Below are 21836 nucleotides of genomic sequence, written 5' to 3'. Positions count from 1 at the left end.
TGTGGTTAATGTTAAGTTTGTGTGACAGTTGTAATAAAGCTTTATATTTAGGACTATCAACATAATATCAATTTATAAGTAAAGAAGGCGAGACATTTCAGTGTGTGCACTCTTGTTTAGGATGCACTTAAAACTATATGTAGTAACAGGTGAGAGACACATGCCCTTCAGAGCCTTTAGTTTATAAAGTTACTCTCAGTACTAACTGAATAGGACAATGCAAAAGATGTAATAAATATCAATGGGCAGTATGAAGTATAAACTTTTGTTTGTTTTTTGCAGGAAGTTACCTTGGTATTAACTTTATGGGAGACAGTACAATGGAAGGTGACGATACTCTGGAGAATGTCTACGAAGGAGAAGAGCGACAAGAGGAAGAGAAACAATTCACAGACATGATGGAGAATATTGGAGCAAAATCTTTGTTTGATGAGTAAGTTAGAAATTATTATTACTTTTATGCTTTTGTTCCTTAATTTTTGTACCATAAATTCAGTCTGAGCCAAAAACTTTTTCATCTACTCCTCTAAAACTAAATATCAAAACTTGTCCCTCCCTATCTAACTATAAAACTTGGAAAATTTTCACTAGTCCGAAACAATATTTACTAATCTGGGGCATCAGACTAGTGGCTAATGGTGCAGACTGTAGATTCAGAATTTTATGTTGTGGGTTAAGGTCCAAGGCGGTCTGTATTAATCTTGTCATTGTATTATATCCAATTACTTTTGTCTTTCAGTGAAAACACTATTAAAAATTTGTGGATGAAGATTAGGAGAGATGAACCAGAAATGGTTGGAAATTTTGAGGAGTTTCTTTACAAAACATCAACAGATTTACGCAAAAAGAAGGCAGACTTTGACACACTGGAGAATGCTCTGAAAAGGTAATGTTATGAATCTCTTCAATAAGTGAAGAAATTTAGAGTTACTTCCCCTGGCCTTGGATGACAAGATTTTTGGCAGGTATGAATTTAAATACCTGTTAATAAATATATGCATACCTTTTGATTTGTCCCTAAGAAGATCACTTTAAGTCATACACATGTAGGAGGAAGAAACAATTTATTGCATTATATTTGTTTACTCAGGGTGGTTCTGTCTTTATCATTGATAACTAATATCAATCTCCTGAAATTTTTCCTGAATTTTGTGATAATTACTTTGAAAAGATTGTCAGTTTGTTGTTAAAGTTTGTGGATACTTGCTGATGTAAGTAATTGTTATGATATCGGAAACTTTGATTTGCCTTTAAGCTAACATTTTTTTCACAAGGTTTTGCAGAGGTACTGCAGTATATTATACAGAGTATTAATAGTGTATGATTTAGATGGCATTAACATTTCAAACATACTTGTAATTTTTATATTTGAAAAAAAATTTACGAGTAAAGGCATAGAAAAAAATAATCACATTTTTAACAAAATATTTGTCATTTTAAAAATACAAGTATGCTACATAAATTAAGATCATATTTATGCTGACTCAGCTAGTAAAAGTATCAAGAAAATCTAATTCAATGATAAAAATAAAATTGAGAATGGAAATTGTGAATGTGTCAAAGAGACAATTTTTATAACCTGACAAATGGGGACAGAAAACATGCGTAAATTAATAATTCCATGGTTCTCCAGTGCATATTGTGTAATAGACATTTTCATTTCTTCACATTTAAAACCTGCTAATAATTGTAAAGTGTTATTTAATTTGGAGCTTTAAATATGTGAAAGTATTATTAAAATTTAGGAGTTTTAAATATGCGAAAGTACTGTTAAATTTTGGAGTTGAAAATATGTATCAAAACAAATCATTAGTATTTATTTACATGAAAAGTGCATCTCAATTTTGATAATCCTCTTATTTGACCAAGGATGATAAATCATGGTGTATTTAAAGAACAAATATAAGGATTAAATACTGAACTGTCGTTATATGAGCCATATAAATTTGTTTTAAGCGACAACATTATATATATTGCCCTAGGTCATGCATGTATTGTAAAATTGTCACTGATATTTGGCTGTAAAGTGCACCTACAAAACCAGTCAGTCATCACAAAATTTGGGGGATTTATTTATCGTATCTGTTACTGGGAAATTTTTCACTTTCATCAAATAGGTAGGATGATATTATTGATAACTTATAGGTGGCAATGTCCTTATGCCATAGGCTATTATTTTAATGTTTCTTGTCAGCGATCAAAATTAATCATGATGTGCACCTAACATGCTCATCCATATAAATCTAATCTGAAATAAGGAATGACATATTTTAAAAGTAAAAAAAGGAAGTATTTACACCTATAAATTCTGTAGGTGAACATAACTTTAGTAACCAAATTTGAGTCATATAATCTCGGTTAGTAGGACTCTATCATGGTGAACTGTTGTCATCTTTCTAATGAAAATGTCTTTAACACAACTCAAGATTTGTAAAAATGTTGCCATCCAAATTCAAACTTGATCTGTGTTTGGTGGTTAAATTAAGCATTGTGAATAAGTTTCATAACATTTAGTTGAGGCAGACTAAATAAGAGAACAAAAACAAATTCTGAAAGGTACAAATCTAGAGATGGATAAGGGTAAATCTTAATCCCCCTCTGCTGCAAAGGGAGCATAAAAAACTCTGCCAAATACCTATTTCAAAATCCTTGAAAAAAAACTTTTTTGTGATCTTTTTGGCTTGCATGGTTTATTGCGCTGAAATCTTATACATGTATAAGAGAATGCATAATTTCTTTAATTGATATATAGGTATGACACTTTAAACCCTATATTTAAATGTACAAGAAGTATATTAAACACAAGATGATGTGCAAAATAAGAGTCATGCATCAATAAGCATTCTATTCATCTTAAAATATAGTCTCCATTTCCATAAAGTGGTATTTAAAAGGTTATGCATGACTTATTGAAATAGAAATATAGAGATATTGAGAATATTAAAAAGTTTATAAAACTCTTTACCTTAAAATCCAACTGTTAATTAGAATTTAGTTTTTAAATTGGACTAAAATCATTTGACTGTTAAAATATTGAAAGAAATTTTAAGGTTTAAGATGCATCAGTTTTTTCCAAATATATTCTGTACTTTACATTTAAAATATTTAATTATACCCCCGCTTTAAAAAAGGGGGGGTATACTGTTTTACCTCTGTCTGTCCGTCCGTCAGTCCATCAGTCCGTCAGTCCGTCAGTCAGTCCGTCCCATGAAACTTTCGTCACATTTTTCTCAGGAACTACACATCCACCCTTTCTGTAATTTGGTATCAACATTTATATATGTTAGCCATACTGTGTGATGCGTTTTCAGATTCATCACTTGACAACTTCCTGTTTACCGAACACTTGTATGATTTTACACATGATAGCCAAGTTGAAAATTTTTGTCACATTTTTCTCAGCAACTACAATACAAGGATTTCTGAAATTTGGTTTCAGGATTTATATAAGTCAGCTATACCGTGTGATGCATTTTCAGATACATCACTCGACAACTTCCTGTTTACCGAACACTTGTATGATTTTACACATGATAGCCAAGTTGAAAATTTTCGTCACATTTTTCTCAGGAACTACAATACAAGGATTTCTGAAATTTGGTTTCAGGATTTATATAAGTCAGCTATACCGTGTGATGCGTTTTCAGATTCATCACTTGACAACTTCCTGTTTACCGAACATTTGCATATTTTTACACTATTAATATTATCCACTTGCGGCGGGGGTATCATCAGTGAGCAGTAGCTCGCAGTTTCACTTGTTGATAATTTGAATTCAAAGAGTGTGAGGTTAAAAGTTTTTCACTTTTTGGTAAATACTTTTTGTATGGAAAAGTATAATTGTGAATATTTCTCTATTTGCAGTAAAAGTACTGCCCACGACGAGGAAGTCAGGAAACTATACGAAGAAATGGAATATCAAATTAAGAAGGAGAAAGAACGCATTCTGAGTGAGGTATGAAAAGTTTTATCTGTTTATATTTGTATAAAGAATGCTTATAAAGAAACTTAATTTGAAATGGTTTCCAAGAACAGTAAACAAGAAAAATTTGACTTGAATAGGATGTGTTTGATTTATTCACCAATCATACAGATGCTGCCTTATGATGTATGGTAAAGTGCCTTACTAGAGTGTAGGAGGTTACGTGGGTTCGAATCCCAAGTGGGTCAAACCACAACTTTTCAATTTGTATTTTATTTACGAACTGGACTTTTTGAATGATCCCTTAGCAAATCATTGAATTTGTCTTTGTTTTTTTTTTTAGGATATCTGTTTTATATTCATTTCTCCTAAACCCCTTATATGAATTTAATGAAATTTTCTCAGAGTCTTAATCATGTAATGCCATTGCACACCTACTTATAAGTTTTTGTGTTCTTTTTTTTTTGGGTTTTAAGCAAATACTTTATGTGAGGGTGGACTTCAAGTTTCTTTATGTAATAGATAATTTTAACTACAAAGATCTACTAGTAAATAAAATCTGTATGTAAAAAATACTTCATTTACAAAACAATTATAATCCCCCTAGTTAATCAATATCTGTGTAAAACATATTTTGTTTGCATAGAAATATTATCCTCCCAGTAAATTTATATTTTTTATGAAAAACATAGTTTATCTACAGAGTTCCATTATCCTCCCACTGAAATATACTGTAAAATGTGTGATGATTCATCTGTCTTTTCACTGGTTCAATAACATCCATGTCAGTAAATGTAACAGCTTGGTTGTATTGAACTGTAATTTAAAACAGGATTGATTTGATTTTTTAATAGATAAATAATACATTTACTATATATTTTTCAGGTCAAACAATAAATACTTAATATATAAAAGTATGGACATTATGTATTCTGATCTAGGTCCCCAATAAATAACTCTTATTACAGTGCATAAAAAATCATTTCAATCAAAACTTTTATCCCTCTTGTCATTTTAAGTACAAGTAGTTTATTTATAACTTCAAGTTCTATGTCTTAAATTAAAGGTATAAAAACCTATGTTTCATAATCCTATTTATCATAAATATTACTTCTATTCAAAAGTCAATGTTTTGGGATGCCATATTTGGCTGTGTGTAGTACACATTCTGTGTAAAATATGCAACTCTTTTTCATTTGCCATCAAACTTTAAACAGTCTAGTTCACTGTAAAAAGCCTTTCATAGTTAACTTATAAACCATTCATTGATTTTGTACTGCTGTCTCAGTTTAAAGTACATCTACCTTCAGTGATGCTTTAAAGAAATGATTTTACAATTATAATTTCAAATGGTCAACCATCCACACTCCACAGGTTTAATATTACCATACAAAATTTGTTTTTACTACTTAATATTTTTTTAGATTTTTGATCAACCTAAATATGGCACAACTTGGTCATTTATACCTAGATTTTTATTTCCCTAAAAACTTGGTTCAACCACTTGATATGTTTTATAATTCACACAGTCAACCATCCACAGATGTTTAATAAATCTTAGCTTGGTTCAAATACAATATTTGTGTTGAATATTGCTAAAGAAAAGAAGGCACATGGAAATTATTTTTGAAATAAATTGTTGAAAAAGAAAACACAATATTTTACAGTTGGTGAAACATTTACACAAGTTTGATATTATGATATATAATGATATTCATGAATTTGAAGAAAAAAAATGTTATAAAGGGGAGACAACTTCTGACAATATTTATGTCAGATATATAGTTATAGGGGTTTAATGATATCATTGATATAAATGTTGCTGATTAGAATTATATATTGATATTAAGCTCTATTATTTTATGACATTTCAAATCCTAGCTGTTGTGGAAATAGTGATGAAATATTGATATTGTTATTTCCCAACTGTATGAACTGTTTTATCCCCAATAATACTTAATTGATAATTCATGTCTTTAGGAACAATTAAAAGAGAGAAATGTTAGAGAAACTCTGGAGAGAGACTTAGAAGAGAAGGATAAACAGTTACAGGAACTGTTAAACAGACATTCAGAGGTAGGGTCAAATTATTATAGCAGTGTAGGTTAATTATACCCCACAAAACGAAGTTGCGAAGGGTATAATGTTTTTGACCTGTCGGTCTGTCAGTCTGTCAGTTCTGTTTCTTTTCATCGCAAATCCTCTCAAACCACACAACAGAATTTCATGAAACTTTTTTAGATAATAATTTCATACTATGTAGATGTGATTATCGACAGGTAATTATGATTCAATTTTTTTCTTAAACAATTTTTTTTCTTAAACAATTTTTTTTTCTTACAGTTATTTTTTTTTTCTCCAGTGACAATGTGGGGACGTGGGGTATGTGAGCCCACTAAGGTTCTTTAATTTATACTCAGCTGAATGTATTTTTTAAAATTTTGTTTTAATTGGTTTCCAGTCATATTATTGACTAGGGAAGAATTTCCTAATTGGGATTTATTCCTCTCATGTTAAGTGAGGAACAAAAATGAAACATTTCTGTAACTGGATTCATTACTATTAATGGGATACCAACTTTCAACCAAGGTCAAATTTTCTGTAGGCTTGTATGCAAACTTTGACAAAACCACAAATTCAAATACATGTATTCACCAAAAGCTATTTTACTTCATTCCATGAAAAATACATATTGATACACTGCCTTTCTATTAAATCTCATGACCTGACAATTAAGTATTCTGTATTGGGACGCTGGTGGATAATTCAATTTGCATACTTGAGTGATTATTCAACCAAAGTAAAAATGTGTCTTTTTTCAAAATGGTATTTATGAATTTATAAGATAATGTTATTAAGGGGAGACAACTTCTGACCAAAAACCTGAAATTGGAGGATTACATTGCTCCTGATATGTCAGCTGATGTAACTGCTGCACTGTCACTGATGGATGTTTACATCAGAGCTGTTATATTTTCTCTTCTATCATTAGTCCATTATTTAAACTGTATATATACACATTACATTTTAGATGGAGAAGAAATTGGAAACATTAAATCTGGTAGAAACAGAAACAAAACAAGAAAACGAGAAATTAGCAAAGGTAAAATGAAGAATTAAAATGATTCTGAACTATAAAAGTCTATATTAAATTTGGTACAAAAGTTACATACAAAATAGATATTTAGTACTTGTTAAGATTTATATTTTAATGTTGATAAAGTTTCACTTTTAGGATATGATTTTGATAGCAATATCAAATTATATCTTTTGTCGATGAGAAATGCAAAATGATGATTATTTTATTCAATAGAGGCATCAGATAACATTTGATTATCATAGCCTTTTGCAACTAACAACCCCGTTTTCCCCCCTTTTCATAAAAAAAATGCATTTTAAATATTTTAACTTATGCAGACCGACCAAAATTGGGAAAACTAGAATAAATCAATTCAATTGGTTAAGAAGATTCTAAATATTGATGTAGAAATTGTTTGAGAATAAAAGAGCTGCAAATAATGATTCTCGTTCACAGATATTTTGATATAAAGATGTGGTTTTAACAGAACCTCACTAAATCTTGAATCTGCTTCGTTCTTAGGACAAGGAAGAGTTAGAAGACATGTTAATGAAGTCTCAGGTTGGTTTAGAAGATTCTAAGATGTACATAGATCAACTCAGACATCAACAGAAAAAGGAGAAACAAGACAGAGCAAGGTAAATACAACAGTACAATTTGAGTTGAACAAACATAAGTGACAAAATAGTATTTAGTATAATTACATTGGGAGTCCTTTGGTGTTTTATTTTGCAGTTTTATTTGCATTAAAAATAAATTGACAAAGATCATTGAACTTTATAAATCCAAGAAATAAGCTTTGTTTCACACTGGTGGCCTTCAGCTGTTTTTGCTCTTTGATGAGGTTGTTGTCTCTTTGGCATATTCCCCATTTCCATTCTCAATTTAGTTACGTTGCATTGATTCCATATTTTTCCAGGATGTGTAGATAAAACATATGATACTTTTTATTAAAATGTCAAATTTTGATTGGTTGAAGCAAAGGAGATATTTTACTTTATTCTATGGCTCAGTGGGAAACAATCTTGTCACAGTGTAAATCTATCACCCTCCTTATCTATGTGTAATTTATATATTTATATATCATTACAGGTCTGCCATTAAGTTGACTGAAAGCATTGCCTTGGAAAGAGAAAGTTTAGTCAAGCAGCTAGACACACTCAAGTATGTATGTTATAATTTATGATGGGGAAGTCTTTTTCAAAGAAACCACACAAGTTCATTTTATAAAGAGCTAAGAATAATGTACAACCAAAGGCTAGGAAACACCACCACTCTCTGTTAATTAAGTGTTTTGACATATACTTTATTTTTATAATTTGTAATTTCTTCATTCAAATTTTTGATAATTTAGATATGCTTGTTCTCGATACTGGTTTAGGCTAATGAATGTTTAATATGTATTCAGCTCTCAAGAAATACTTGAGTCAGAGGAAAAAAGTTAAATATGTATTTTTTTCTTTTTTAGAGATGTAAACAAGAGGTTACGAGATGACAAAGATGAGGCAGAGATAAGGCGGGTATATAAACCGTTTGTTATTTTCAGACAGGAGACCCCTCCCAGACAGTCTTATTCTGAAATTTCTATGCATGTCTATCAGATCTGTCTAGGTTTAAGTCTTTAAAAAAAAATCTACAACTAAAAGAGCTTTTATACATGACATTTGTCTTTATAATTCTAAAAACTAATATTATTTTTCAACTTGCATGACTTAATTTTTCATGGTCTACATGTTTTCTCTCGTCTTTTTAAAATGTCAGAAATAACAACTATTAATTTTTCTACCTACCGGTACATGACTAATTTCAGTTCTTACTCTTTTTTAACTCGTCATTTTACTGTTTTAACTGTCTTTAAAGTTTTAACTTTGATTATATTACTAATGCCTACCATATATGTTATTGAAGTATTTAAAATCAATAATATTAAAAAAGTTGTTCATCCAATTATTATTGCATTATATATACATGTACTATTGATATTTTCCAATAATAGATTATATTTTGATAATGCATGTAAACACATACTGCACATGATATATATTATACATAAAATAGGAAGAAAATGCATTTCACTTTTTACACCTAGTGTACACTTGAACAAGTTAGGCATGGTTATGTAATAAGAATAGAAGGCTGCAATCACCTATTTTAAAAGTTTAATGTAACATTTCTTTAGAAGCAGATTTTATGGATTAGTTTGATTCAGGCAAATAAATTGTTATTAGAGATTACCTAACACTCAAATTCTCAAATAAAAATTTATATTCTTGACGATAATCAATCGAAAGATTTTTTTTTTAATGAAAATGCTTATATCTCTTAGGGTACATTAGTTGGTGTATCAAAACAATTGTTTTCAGATGCAAGTTTCATTCTGATAGGCATCTTTCATATAAGCATTGCCTTTATTTGAAAATAACAGATTTGCTTGAGCATGTATTTCCCATGCATCTAGAAATGTATTCTGAATGAACTCTGAACCTTTTATAATATTGAAATGACTATATAATTATTTAACTCATTGAATGAACATATGATACAATACAATCCTTGGTATGTTATAAATATTTAGCTTGATAATATTTGTACTCCATTTTCCTTTATACTTACGGCTAACTCTAGGATCTGACGAGTAACCCTGAGACGGATGACCTTGAACAGGTATTCTCCTGCCTGATCTGAAACAAACTGGTTATTTGTCCTTTAATCCAATTTGTTGTTTGTTTTACTTACATGAAGTTATTTATTTGTGATTATCAATTTTCAGAGATTCTAAGAAAAACAATTGGCATAGAACTTTGCTAAGAAATATCAAAATCTTTGAAAGTTGAAATTTTTTGTTAGGTTTTATTATTTCCGCCATGTTTTTATGTTCACCCAATTAGTTTAAAATCACCATTTCCTGCATGTTATTTAAATGTTGCAGTTGATTTACCAGCAATTGTTATTAATATTGTTTGTCTTGTGTAGAAATTCCAAAAGGGAACCTTGCATTACATTATGTAAAAAGATGTTTTGGCCACTAGCTTTCTCCAGTTCTTATTTTACGATATTAAACTACATGGTAGATTATTAGGGCACCGCCTTAAGGCGGGTCGCCCTATAGTGATCAGTCTGTCCGTCCGTCCGTCCGTCCGTCCGTCCCTCCGTCCGTCCGTAACACTTTAACTTTGTGTCCGCTCCATATCTAGAGAACCATTATGATTTCATACTTTATACTTTACATGTTTATTAACCACCACCAGAGGGCGTGTCATGATGTATGTACAACTTCCTAGGTCAAAGGTCAAGGTCAAAAAACTTTGGTTTCAGTTGACAAACCTGTGTCCTGTGGTGAAGATCGTGTCCGCTCTATATCTTGAGAACCGTTATGATTTCAAAGTTTATACTTGACATGTATATGAACCAACACCAGAGGGTGTGTCATAATTTATGAACGACTGCCTAGAGCAAAGTTCAAGGTCAAAAACGGTTTCATTTGACAACCCCATGTCCTATGGTAAAGATTGTGTCCACTCTATATCTTGAGAACCGTTATCATTTCAAAGTTTATACCTGAAATGTATATAAACCAATATCAAAGGGTATGTCATAATTTATGTACAACTTCCTAGGTCAAAGGTCAAGGTCAAAAACTTTGGTTTCAGTTGACAACCCCATGTCCTAGGGTAAAGATCGTGTCCGCTCTATATCTTGAGAACCATTACCATTTCAAAGTTTATACTTGACATGTATATAAACCAACACCAAAGGGTGTGTCATAATTTATGTGCAACTTCCTAGGTTAAAGTTCAAGGTCAAAAACTTTGGTTTCAGTTGACAACCCCATGTCCTATGGTAAAGATCGTGTCCGCTCTATATCTTGAGAACAGTTATCATTTCAAAGTTTATACTTGACATGTTTATAAACCAACACCAAAGGGTGTGTCATAATTTATTTACAACTTCCTAGGTCAAAGGTCAAGGTCAAAAACTTTGATTTCAGTTGACAAACCCATGTCCTATGGTAAAGATACAATTTTTTAATGCACATTATTCACAGCGGGGCCCACAGAGATGGCTCCCATCTCAATGATATCTAGTTCATCTTTAATAAAGCATTTAGATATTATCCATTCAAATCATTGCTAGTGGCTGAAATGTCTTTAAATGTAATTTTTATTTTAGAATTGAATGCTTTTTTGGTAGTTTTATTGGGTTATAGGAGTGTTGCCTGAAGCCTGGGGACGGATATGCTAGAAAATGTGCGAAAAAATCAACACTTTTCTATCCTTAAAAAAAGAAAAGAAAGCGTTCAATTCTTTTAATTCCATTTTTGAAATTCTTTAACCAGGAAATTGAGTTGAATAGGTCTACCATTTTTATACAAATGTTTTAAAAATTCTTATAAACCCTTTTAATTTTGTCAGGGAAAGCAGGTGCAGTCATAGATGTTTTGTTTCATTGGGACATATGATACAAACCACTTTGAAACACCATGTTCCAGTTGGCTAAGTTGTTTGCAAACCTAATGATATAATCCTTATGAAAGATCTATGTAACAATATTGCTTTTAAATTGTTTCTTTCATTTTAGATTTCATACATAAACTTTGTTGTTGTTGTTACTTGTTTGTTCAGTATGATTTATAAAAAAAAAGGTTTTCAGGTGGGCTTATTTCCCTGGATATTCCCCAAATCCTTTAAATGCTTTTTAATCGATAAAAAAAACTAATTTTCTTGGAATAGATCTTTTCTTGTGGTCAATTTGATTTTTTAAGTGCTACACATTTTTTGTATATTATATAGAGGTGTAATTTGCTGTGAAAATTTTGTTATGTTTCATTTAAATATAAGATTTTACAAAATTAATCCTTGAGCGAAAAATAAGAATTATAATTGACATTTATCTATTGTTATAAACACAAGATTAGAAGAGTATATATAGTACCATTTGACTGTATTAACACAAATTACATGTTTTATGGTTACAGATTCTGGAAGCAGAAGCAGGCAGGTCTACACCAAGAAAAAAAGAATTATTCAAACAAGGTTCAATCCTCGGAGATTACTTCCCAACCAGCAGGTATGTATTCTAAAAATAGATATATGGTGCTTGGTGTGGGAATATTTAAGGTGGTACCCAACACCATGACTAAAATTGATTTGGCTAGTTCAATTTTCATAAAATTTTACAAAATATTTACTTTGACCCTTTGACAAAATATATAAATTTAAAAAAACTAGAACTACACACTTTCTAGGAAAATTTCATTTGATATATAGCAGTTTGACCAACACTGATTTTGATCATTGAGAAGCTTAATATTTCCTTTACAATACAACCTGATTAAAATGTTTAGATGATTTTACAGAGTTATCTCTCTGTAGTGTTAGGTACCACCTTTAAAATATAAGATTTAGTGTGCTTTTATCATACATAAAACAAGTTCACTATTATTTACATTCTCATTCTGTGTACAATTTTGGATGTTGAAATGGAAAATTGAAAAAGTAAGATTGAATATTAATTATTTATGTCATGATTTGTTGCCAAAAAGTTACTGTTGTGTAAGTTAAGAATTCAATTGAAATATGGACTGCTATCATATGAATACTGTTAAGTATAATTATTTTGTAAAATACTATGGAGTTCATTTAATATATATGACTTCCTTTTTTTCCAGGAGGAAATTTGAATCAACAGCCGAGTCAATTGAAGAAAGTTTAGATGTAGATTCAGGCAAGGAAGATGGGTATTCGGATGACGACATTGAATGTGATGATGATGATTTAATTGAACATAATTGTGCTAATTTAAATAATAATGATGTTTTATATGGGGACTCTGATGATAAAATTAAAGGTAGTTACTATGGACATGATTCTAACATACCGGACCAATTAAAATCTAGTGATGAAGATGAGGCTGGGAAGACTGGTTCCAACAAATCAAGGTCTGTATAGTGAATGGAAAACAGTTTGTTAATTGAAAATTGATGCTGATCTAGTATGCACTTGCACCAAGTTGTAATCATTTAAAATTGTTATTATGCCAATGTATAAATATAAGTAGATGGGGTTTTATTGCAAATGTGTAGATATAAGTATTGATTACTAAAATAGCTGTATACAGTGTTACTGTGATAGTGATAGTATTACCATTTGTTTATTTGCTGTGCATCCATACTTTGTATCTGCTCTGTCTAGCATGCAGCATTTAGGAGTTGGGAGAAAATACTTGTTGGCTCAGAGTTAGAATAATGAGTCCTGGTAGAATTACATGACTTTAAGGGGACTGTTGAACTATCACATTTAAAATCCTGCTGTGTGTGGTCTAGTACAAGGCATGGTTAGCATTCATATTACATAAACGTGTGTATTCCCAATATGCATTTTAGTTATGGTTAGATGTTAAACACCCATTCATCACCATCTATCTGAATCTGAATCTTGAAAATTTTATTTCATTTTTCAGACACAAACCTAAGAGAAAGATAGCATCAAAGAAACCTGGTTTCCATCCTATTAGGTAAGTGTAAAAAAGCTTTGTAGATTTGGCAATAGAATATTTTAGTGTGCTCTTATGTACTCAGGATTTCTTATTATTCTTCAAAAAATCCATGTAAGAATCTGTAAAAAAAATGGTAAAAATCAATTAAACTGATTACCTACGTAAAAATGATAATGAGGTTGGGATTGAAATTGAAATCGTGATTCTTACATGGTAGTTATCTACCAGTCTGATAGGAGAGACCACACTCAATAAAAAGAAGTCTAATCCAACAGAAATACAAATTATTTTCAGAAGGTATTTTATATAAACTGCCGCTAATTGGAATGACATTTTGATACACCTCAATTCCTTAAGAGTGAACAGAACTAGGAACGGTGGCTAAATTGAATTCAAATTGTCCAATACATATATGTATTTCTGAACAAAATGAATTACTTCATATTTGGTCAGCAGTTTTAAAATGATGAATTGGAATTTGAAACTTGTGAGCACTTTTCTTAGAATCTACTTCCTATTAAAACAAACTTGAATTATTTTGTCACACAAGATATTTTGGTCGTCACACTTCGTGTCCACAACTGTTATAATCTCATGTCAGCAGCTTGACAATGATAAAAAGTTACTATCAGCCATTGTAGTATCTGTCAGACACTTACTTCCTGGTTACCAATACAATCTTGAATTACAAGTAGGGTATGCTAAGCACAACAAGTGGGCAACTTCTTGTTCATTCTGAAATCTCTTTAGAATAAAAGTTACAGTGTGGGAAAGTTGAAATTAATATTCTAAACAACTGAAGTAATTTTAACTATTTATATAACAAATGCAATAAGTGATGAATCAGATTTAAATTTATTGGTCATCCTTAATTTCTCACAGTTGCTTACATTTCACATTGTTTTATACTGTTATGCACTTAAGGACTTTTCAGGGAAACTGCAAAAATTAAAATGAAATGTTAGAATAAAACTAGCATTTTCAAAAGAAAATTGTTTAAGCAGAATTTGTAATGAAATTTTCGGGAAAAAAGTGAATCTTTTTATACTACATGAATTTTAGACCTGACTGTATTAAATGAAATTACTATGGCAGCAATATTTGAACCCTAGTAAAGAAAATTTCCTAGGAAAGTCCTCTTCACATGACTAACTTTCTTATAGTTACTTAACACTTACTAATGATCACCTTTAAAAAAAAAAAAAAGAAAAAAAAAAAAGAAGGAAAATTGTACAATTGTCTTTGGCATTATGTAGTTAGGAACATTGGCTATTTCACTTGCAGTAAAAGAGTTAACATTCTTTGATATTTTTTGTAAGTTGAATATATCAGTTTGTAAAAAAAGACTACTTTTTAAAAAAAATTATAAATTAAAGGTGATCATTAGTAAAGTAAGATTTCTTAACATGGTCTTTCCTCCCTAGCATGCATTCCAAGAGACCTGTAGCTCCATCTAGTGGTGATGGTGTAGATGATAGTTTTGAAGAAAGTGGAGATAACATTGACATGATGGTAGCTCCTGCTTTCGAGGACAGCTTAGTTTTAAGTCCAACTGGTAAACGGTGCTCTATATTTTTCGAAAACTTGAAATCTGTAAACACAGAAACTATTGGTGTTCAGACTGAGGAAGAAATGATACCAAAATCAGAATTAGAAAAGTTTACCTCTCAAATAAGTGTTGATTCATCAACAAACACTGATATTGTTGAACCTAAGGTAGACAACTCTAGTAATACTGATGAAAATTTTACAAGATCTGACACTGTTGATTCTTCGACTAATACAGACATTGAATCTGCTGATGATATTCAAAATAAGTTATTAAAAGAAATGGCGGTCTCTTCTTCAATCGATTGTTCAACAAGCACTGATGACCTAGAACAAACAAAAGAGGAATTAAAATCTGAATCTCCTGTTTGTTCAGTTAGTGTTTCAACTAATACAGAATTTGAGAAATATCAGCCACATGAAAAATTTGAGTCAAACTTAGATCGAGAAGATGTATGCAATGAGACCATTCAAAAAACTGAGTCTCTTGGATTGTTGGAAGGTGGAAAGATAAATGATATAGATAATTCATTAGAAGGTGGTTCTCAAAAGGATTTCTTTAGAAATAAGAAAGATTTCAAGTTAAAAAGAAATAACAGAGTTTCTGACAATGATGAAAATTCTATAGAAATGAACAGAGTGAAACCTAACATAGGTGTTACAACAATGGTGCTGGAACATAATGATCGGTTTGTTATACCAATGGATGGTCCTGTTCGGAATAGAATGTATGTTTTTATTCTTTTGTACATTATAACTTTGTATATTATGAAATGTGGATACCTTCATGCAGTGGTGACAGTATATTTACAACAGAAGAAAAAAATGTCCCCGTAACTGTGTTTACTATCCTTGTGAACAAAACTCTGATGGTGACGGCTATGAACCTGCAACTTTTTCCTGGGATAAATACCTTAATAAACCTTAAAATGACAGATAACTTGACTGTTCACTGTAATTAAGTTAATAGTAGATATATACTAACACTGTGCAAGTGGATCTCAGCTTTTAACCTTTAAGCACTAGTGGTGGTGGTCATTCAAGTTTTGGTGAGATGATATCAAATATGCATGCTTAATTTGTTTTGCACATTGTGGTATAATTATTATAGCATGAGAACAAGCACAGTAATCTTTCAGATGCTTCACAAAGGATTTATTTCTTTTAAAAATTGCTTATTTTTGGAAGTCAAACTTTTAAAGCTTTGCAATGAAATTCCTTGATATTCAGTTTAAAAGTACAAGCTTTTTAAATGTCAATTATATATTTTTTCTCAATCTTAATTATAAAATTCAAATTAACTGGTATCATTCAGTTTTAATTTATTTTTTTTGTACATTTTACAGTGATTTCCAAGGTAATGATGAAGCATTACAGGGAACCAGAGGACAGCCTGTTGGAGCAGATGTAGAAACTAATGAAAAGGTAAAAAAAAATAAAAAAATATATACAAGCTTAAATAAAATAGCGAAATCATAGTGACATATTTGGATAACTTAAAAGTGTCACGTTTGTTAATGCAAAACTGCATGAAATAGGCTTGACAAAACTTCACATTACTCTCACAGGTTTTTTTTATAAAAACATTGATCAAGTTACGTATAAGATATCTAGATTTTGAGTTTTCACAATGTATGAACTTAGTTTTATCCACCTATAAGGAGATGCAAGGTAACACATTTGTGTTAAAATATTAAATATGTTGCATTGAGTCCAACAGGTCTCTGAGTGCCAGTCATAAGGATTCAAAACAACCACTGTGTAAATAAAAGTTTGGATACTTCCATTAGTATGAAATAGTATTAATTTGGTTTCAAAGCTAACATTGCTAATATATATAAAGACTATCTAAAAGAAGCACTGTGTATTAAAACAAAATATGTAAATATGTGCAATGGGGTAAAAAAATATTAAATAAAGATGTGAAAAAGTTCAAATCTGTTCAATTAAATTTGTGATTTTTTTCAGGGCCTTGAATCAACTGTTGCTATGAGACAGAGAATCTTTAAGGTTGTATTTGTTGGAGATTCTGGCGTTGGGAAGAGTAGTTTTATACATAGATTCTGTAATGATAACTTCAATCCTACATTCAGTGCTACAATAGGTAGGTTCTATATTTTCCTTTATCGTTGTGAGTTAAGAACTGAGTTTCGGCTTCAAATTTTGAAATCAATTACAAACCTATTTGTAAAAATATATCAAATTAAGACATTATGCATTATATGTGCATTTGTTTTATATTAATTCATTCAAAAAATGTATAAAGTTTTCAAAAACATTTTTTTGTCACAAGAGCAAAGTTTTTATTTCATAAATTCATCCAAAGCATTTCTTTTCAGATTTCAATGAATTTATAATGTGGTTGTCATAAATGTCAGGTTATTTGTAGTTAAATCCAGTAATAGTGAATTTGTGTAGAGCAGTGCCATGACTTATTGTTGACTGTTATAATTTTTTCCAGGTGTTGATTTTCAAGTAAAATCTTTAAACCTTGGTGGACAGTCTATTGTCCTACAACTATGGGATACTGCTGGGCAAGAAAGGTGAGGAAGCTTTTTTCATAACTTTTAGAATCTTATAAAAAAAAGTTAAAAATCACAAACACTACACAATAAAACTAAAAAATTAGAGAAACACAGTCATACCCAAGAAATTAATCTGTCCATTTACCATTAAGACACCAGTTGTTGTCATTATACCCCTGCTTTAAAATAGTGAGGGTTTACTGTTTTACCTCTGTCCGTCCATCTGTTCATTCATCAGTAAGTCCATTGGTCTGTCCCATAAATATTTTTCCTTGCATCTTTCTCAAGAACTACTTTACAAGGATTTGTGTAACTTGGTTTCACGTCTGCTATACCGTGTGATATGTGTTTGTATTCATCACTCACCAACTTCCTGTTAACATTATCCATTTAGCAGGGCAGTGGTATCATAAGTAAGCAGTAGCTCACAGATTTACTTGTTAATGCAAACTTCAAGCTTGAAAAAACTATTGGATCATAAATGAAAAGGAATATTGGTATAAAAATCAACCCAGCAATACAAATCAATTAAAAATATACATTTACTTAAGGGTTTAAATTTTTACAATATTGAACACTACCCAAACTGTGAGACAAATAAACTCTAACAGTCATAGTAATGACAAATTGGAAATACATTCAAAAGTGGTGGCAAAAAAGTTTTGGGTAGGTACTTAGGTTTTGTTTTTCTATGAATAATAATTAAGCATCTCTAAGATTTTTCATTATCTTACAAAACAACTTTCAATATTAAATATGAAATATATTGTTGTAGATTTCGAAGTATAACCAAGCAGTATTTCCGTAAAGCAGATGGAGTTGTTATCATGTATGATGTTAACTCAGAAGCTACATATACTAATGTCAGAAATTGGATGGAAAGTGTGCAGGTTTGTTCAGATTTAACATATGTTTAGATTTATCACAGTAACAAATGGATGTGACAAAATTTTCAAGTTGAAATTTATGGAGCCACTTTTAATACTTTACATTCATTTGTGGTTAAAGATGCACCATGTAATTAGATTTTCAACTAATTAATTTACTTTCTATAGACATATATATATATATATACTCTGGAAAGAGCATGAACTCAAATATCCATGGAAGTAATTTTTTTACTCGATCCACAGAAATAATTGTATCCACAGTATGTAGTTCAAACTATTTACTTTTTTGTAGGAAGGAGTTGAGGAAGGCACAGTTGTCTTATTGGTAGGAAATAAAACAGACATAGCAGAATCGGAAGCTGACCGTGCTGTAAAGACAAAAGATGGCAATAAACTATCTGTTGTAAGTTAATCTTAATATATGCATTAAAATATTGAAAACATCAGTACAACCTTTGACCTTCATCAGAGCTGCCAACTTACCCAATTTATGTGGGATGTCCCCCATGAAAGGTGCTGACCTGAATTATGAAATTCTGTTTTATATGAGTTAAAAGGGTATTATTTAAAAGCACAAAGATACTTATTCAATTGATATATATATATAGTAGTAGATTAAAAACACTAATGGCAATATCAGAGGAGTATAAGGTCCTCTTGTGCTTAAAACCTCCCACAGTGATTATAAAAAGTTAGCAGGCAAGCAATTATTTAATTTGCAATTCTTGCTAAGAAGATTTGTGTCAATTTCATTAGCTTATGGTAAGTGATAGAAATTTCATGAACATTTTATTATCAAAATTATATTTTGGATTATTGCAGGAGTATGATGGTATCTTCTTTGAAACCAGTGCTAAGATGGGAAACAATGTTAAAGAAAGTATGGAAGCTATGGCCAGGTAAGGATTGATTAACAGTAATGTATTACAAAAGAATATAAGCGGGAGTCAGACCTCAAAACTTATTCTTACCTTTTTAAACAGAATTTTACTAGATCAAAAAAGTGCTTTGGACACATCATTGTCGTATAAAGCCATTTATAAAATGCTGTAGTCATTTTAAAGATAGACCTTTCTGAATTTGAGTTTTTAAAGTAAGAAAAAAATCATATGTACATCTATGATTATCAAAATAAGCATAATATCTTACTACTCACTTAAATATTCCTAATTTCTGATGTAAGTAAGGATCCAAATGTATATTAAGTAATCCTTCTCCCCATATGCATGCAACATCAATCAAATTTGGCCAAGAGATCAAAATCAGTAATGTTTCGAACCAGTAAATATAAATTTTGATGCTACGAATAGAACCTATTCTATGAAAAAACATACCTCTGTCAAAGAAAAAAAACCCAAAACAACTAAAAAGTGGAAAGAAAACAACCAAAAACAACAAAAAAGTGGAAAGAAAACAACCAAAAACTACAAAAAAGTGGAAAGAAAACAACCAAAAACAACAAAAAAGTGGAAAGAAAACAACCAAAAACAACAAAAAAGTGGAAAGAAAACAACCAAAAACAACAAAAAAAGTGGAAAGAAAACAACCAAAAACAATGAAGTTATGAACAAATTTATACGAATGTACTTATTATATGATATATATTTTTGTATGAAATTTCAGCATTCTAAAAGAGAAGGAGGATAAAGAAATTGAAAAGGCATTACATCTGGATGATAGCGCTACAAAAAAGAAGTTTTGTTGTGGATAGCACTCTATCTGTTCATGGTACTGAAGAATGATCTAAATAATTCCACTTATCAGGGTTCGCTTGTATCGCTGTAAATCATGCTTTCCAGCAAGATATGGATCCGACGAATCAAGTTTTTACAGAATTAACGAGAATAGACTCAAAGACAAAAGAACCAACTCCAATATTTTATTAAGAAATGTACAGAGAAGTGATTTTGTATCCCAGTTGTACACTAAAAGCATTCCAGTTTGTTACGATCTCTTAAAGACATGTGTGATTTGTTGATTTTAATGAGTTTAATGGTTGTTAAATTGTAAATATAATTCTATCTTTGTACATTTTATTTTTTGATTAGATTGATTTTGTATTTATCAGAGTCCCCATACCATTTATGTACTAAAATTATTGTAGGCCAAAATAATAAAGATTTGTTTCTTGTATTTCATATTGCAAGCATATGTTACAGTTGTTGATTGTATGAATATTTATTCAATATTTTATTTATTTGGCCTTAAAATATATATATATATTTTTCAGTTGCTTTTAATTTATTGTTTTTTTATTTTATTGACATTTTTACTTGCATATTTATTTCTGTATAGTTTTATGGAGGAAAAAAGTAATAAGAATTATCATTTGTATTTAAGAAAAGTTTAGGTTTTTAAATCCTTGGGAAGAATGAATTTACATACATAGATGTAATTTTTAACCCAGAAACATCCACAGACACGCATGATTTAAAGTCACTTGTATAAATTATACATTTTACATTTTATTAGTTGCGTATTTATCAGTACACAGGACATTTTAGAATGTAGTTGTAGTCTCCACTACACAAATGAGACAGATAGCTTTTATAAACTTTAGCCAAAAAAATAGAATTATAGAATAAAAAATGTATAATAAATGATTGATCTCATTTAATTTCAATAACTTTAGGAGAAACTATTATTACTTAAATACTTACTCACTTTTGCTCACTTTACAGTGGCGGATCCAGGGGCAGGGTTCTGAGGGGTAGGAACCACCCTTTTTTTATTTACGATCAATGCATTTGAATTAGGACATATGGTTATAACCCCCCTTTTAAAAATGGCTGGATTCACTCCTGTTTTATATGCAACAGATAGCGTGTTGTTGATTATCAAAGATTCACAGTTGTAAATAGTAAATTGTTTTATATTTCGAATTTAAGTTATTATTTTTTTAAAGAATTAATCATTATAGGAAAAGTCCAGCTTTCTTATACATGTTATATATTATGCTGAATTTTGGGTTCTTTAAGGACATATATGTAGACAATGAATTCTTGAGAAATATTACATAGTTTTTGAAAAGGCTGATAGAAATCCAGGTAGTTGTTAGACTGCATGTGCAATATATTTTTTACTCATTTTTTCTTCTTATTTGTAATATCATATTATATATGAGGTTGGAAATAAATTTTCAAGATTATCTTTTGTTTATTTGTTTATTTGCTCCTGAATAAGTAAACAATTCAGAATTGAAATGCCGACCAAGGCAAGATAGATATCCACCTTTAACCTTTCTCTAGAAATATGTTAAAATTGAGAATGGAAATGGGGAATGTGCCAAAGAGACAACAACCCGACCATAGAGCAGACAACAGCAGAAGGTCACCAACAGGTCTTCAATGCAACGAGAAATTCTCGCACCCGGAGGC

At 30.4% G+C, this 21836-nt stretch overlaps 1 protein-coding gene across 7 annotated transcripts in view; it reads left to right on the top strand.

Annotated features, from left to right (window-relative positions):
• LOC143082565 (EF-hand calcium-binding domain-containing protein 4B-like) overlaps nucleotides 1-21607 on the top strand; it is a 36253-nt gene extending 14646 nt beyond the window's left edge. For 4 of the 7 annotated variants that reach the window (XM_076258287.1, XM_076258288.1, XM_076258290.1 and 1 more), the window contains 20 exons: nucleotides 283-433; nucleotides 740-886; nucleotides 3865-3955; nucleotides 5903-5998; nucleotides 6954-7025; nucleotides 7524-7639; nucleotides 8094-8165; nucleotides 8470-8521; nucleotides 9627-9665; nucleotides 11977-12068; nucleotides 12670-12939; nucleotides 13461-13514; nucleotides 14921-15772; nucleotides 16391-16469; nucleotides 17013-17148; nucleotides 17506-17587; nucleotides 18345-18459; nucleotides 18752-18862; nucleotides 19282-19358; nucleotides 20083-21607. In XM_076258287.1, coding sequence (XP_076114402.1) covers nucleotides 283-433; nucleotides 740-886; nucleotides 3865-3955; nucleotides 5903-5998; nucleotides 6954-7025; nucleotides 7524-7639; nucleotides 8094-8165; nucleotides 8470-8521; nucleotides 9627-9665; nucleotides 11977-12068; nucleotides 12670-12939; nucleotides 13461-13514; nucleotides 14921-15772; nucleotides 16391-16469; nucleotides 17013-17148; nucleotides 17506-17587; nucleotides 18345-18459; nucleotides 18752-18862; nucleotides 19282-19358; nucleotides 20083-20170 — 2792 coding nt within the window. In that variant the 3' untranslated portion in view covers nucleotides 20171-21607. Of the gene's footprint in view, nucleotides 1-282; nucleotides 434-739; nucleotides 887-1972; nucleotides 2118-3864; nucleotides 3956-5902; nucleotides 5999-6953; nucleotides 7026-7523; nucleotides 7640-8093; nucleotides 8166-8469; nucleotides 8522-9626; nucleotides 9666-11976; nucleotides 12069-12669; nucleotides 12940-13460; nucleotides 13515-14920; nucleotides 15773-16390; nucleotides 16470-17012; nucleotides 17149-17505; nucleotides 17588-18344; nucleotides 18460-18751; nucleotides 18863-19281; nucleotides 19359-20082 lie in introns of those variants that run through there. The other 3 variants (XM_076258289.1, XM_076258293.1, XM_076258292.1) reach the window with 3 other exon arrangements.
• The last annotated feature ends 229 nt before the right edge of the window (nucleotides 21608-21836 follow it).

The sequence above is a fragment of the Mytilus galloprovincialis genome, chromosome 7, assembly GCF_965363235.1.
Source record: "Mytilus galloprovincialis chromosome 7, xbMytGall1.hap1.1, whole genome shotgun sequence".
Classification (NCBI taxonomy): Eukaryota; Metazoa; Mollusca; class Bivalvia; order Mytilida; family Mytilidae; genus Mytilus; species Mytilus galloprovincialis.
Note: the sequence above shows the minus strand (reverse complement) of the source record. Positions and strands in the feature narration are given on the sequence as shown.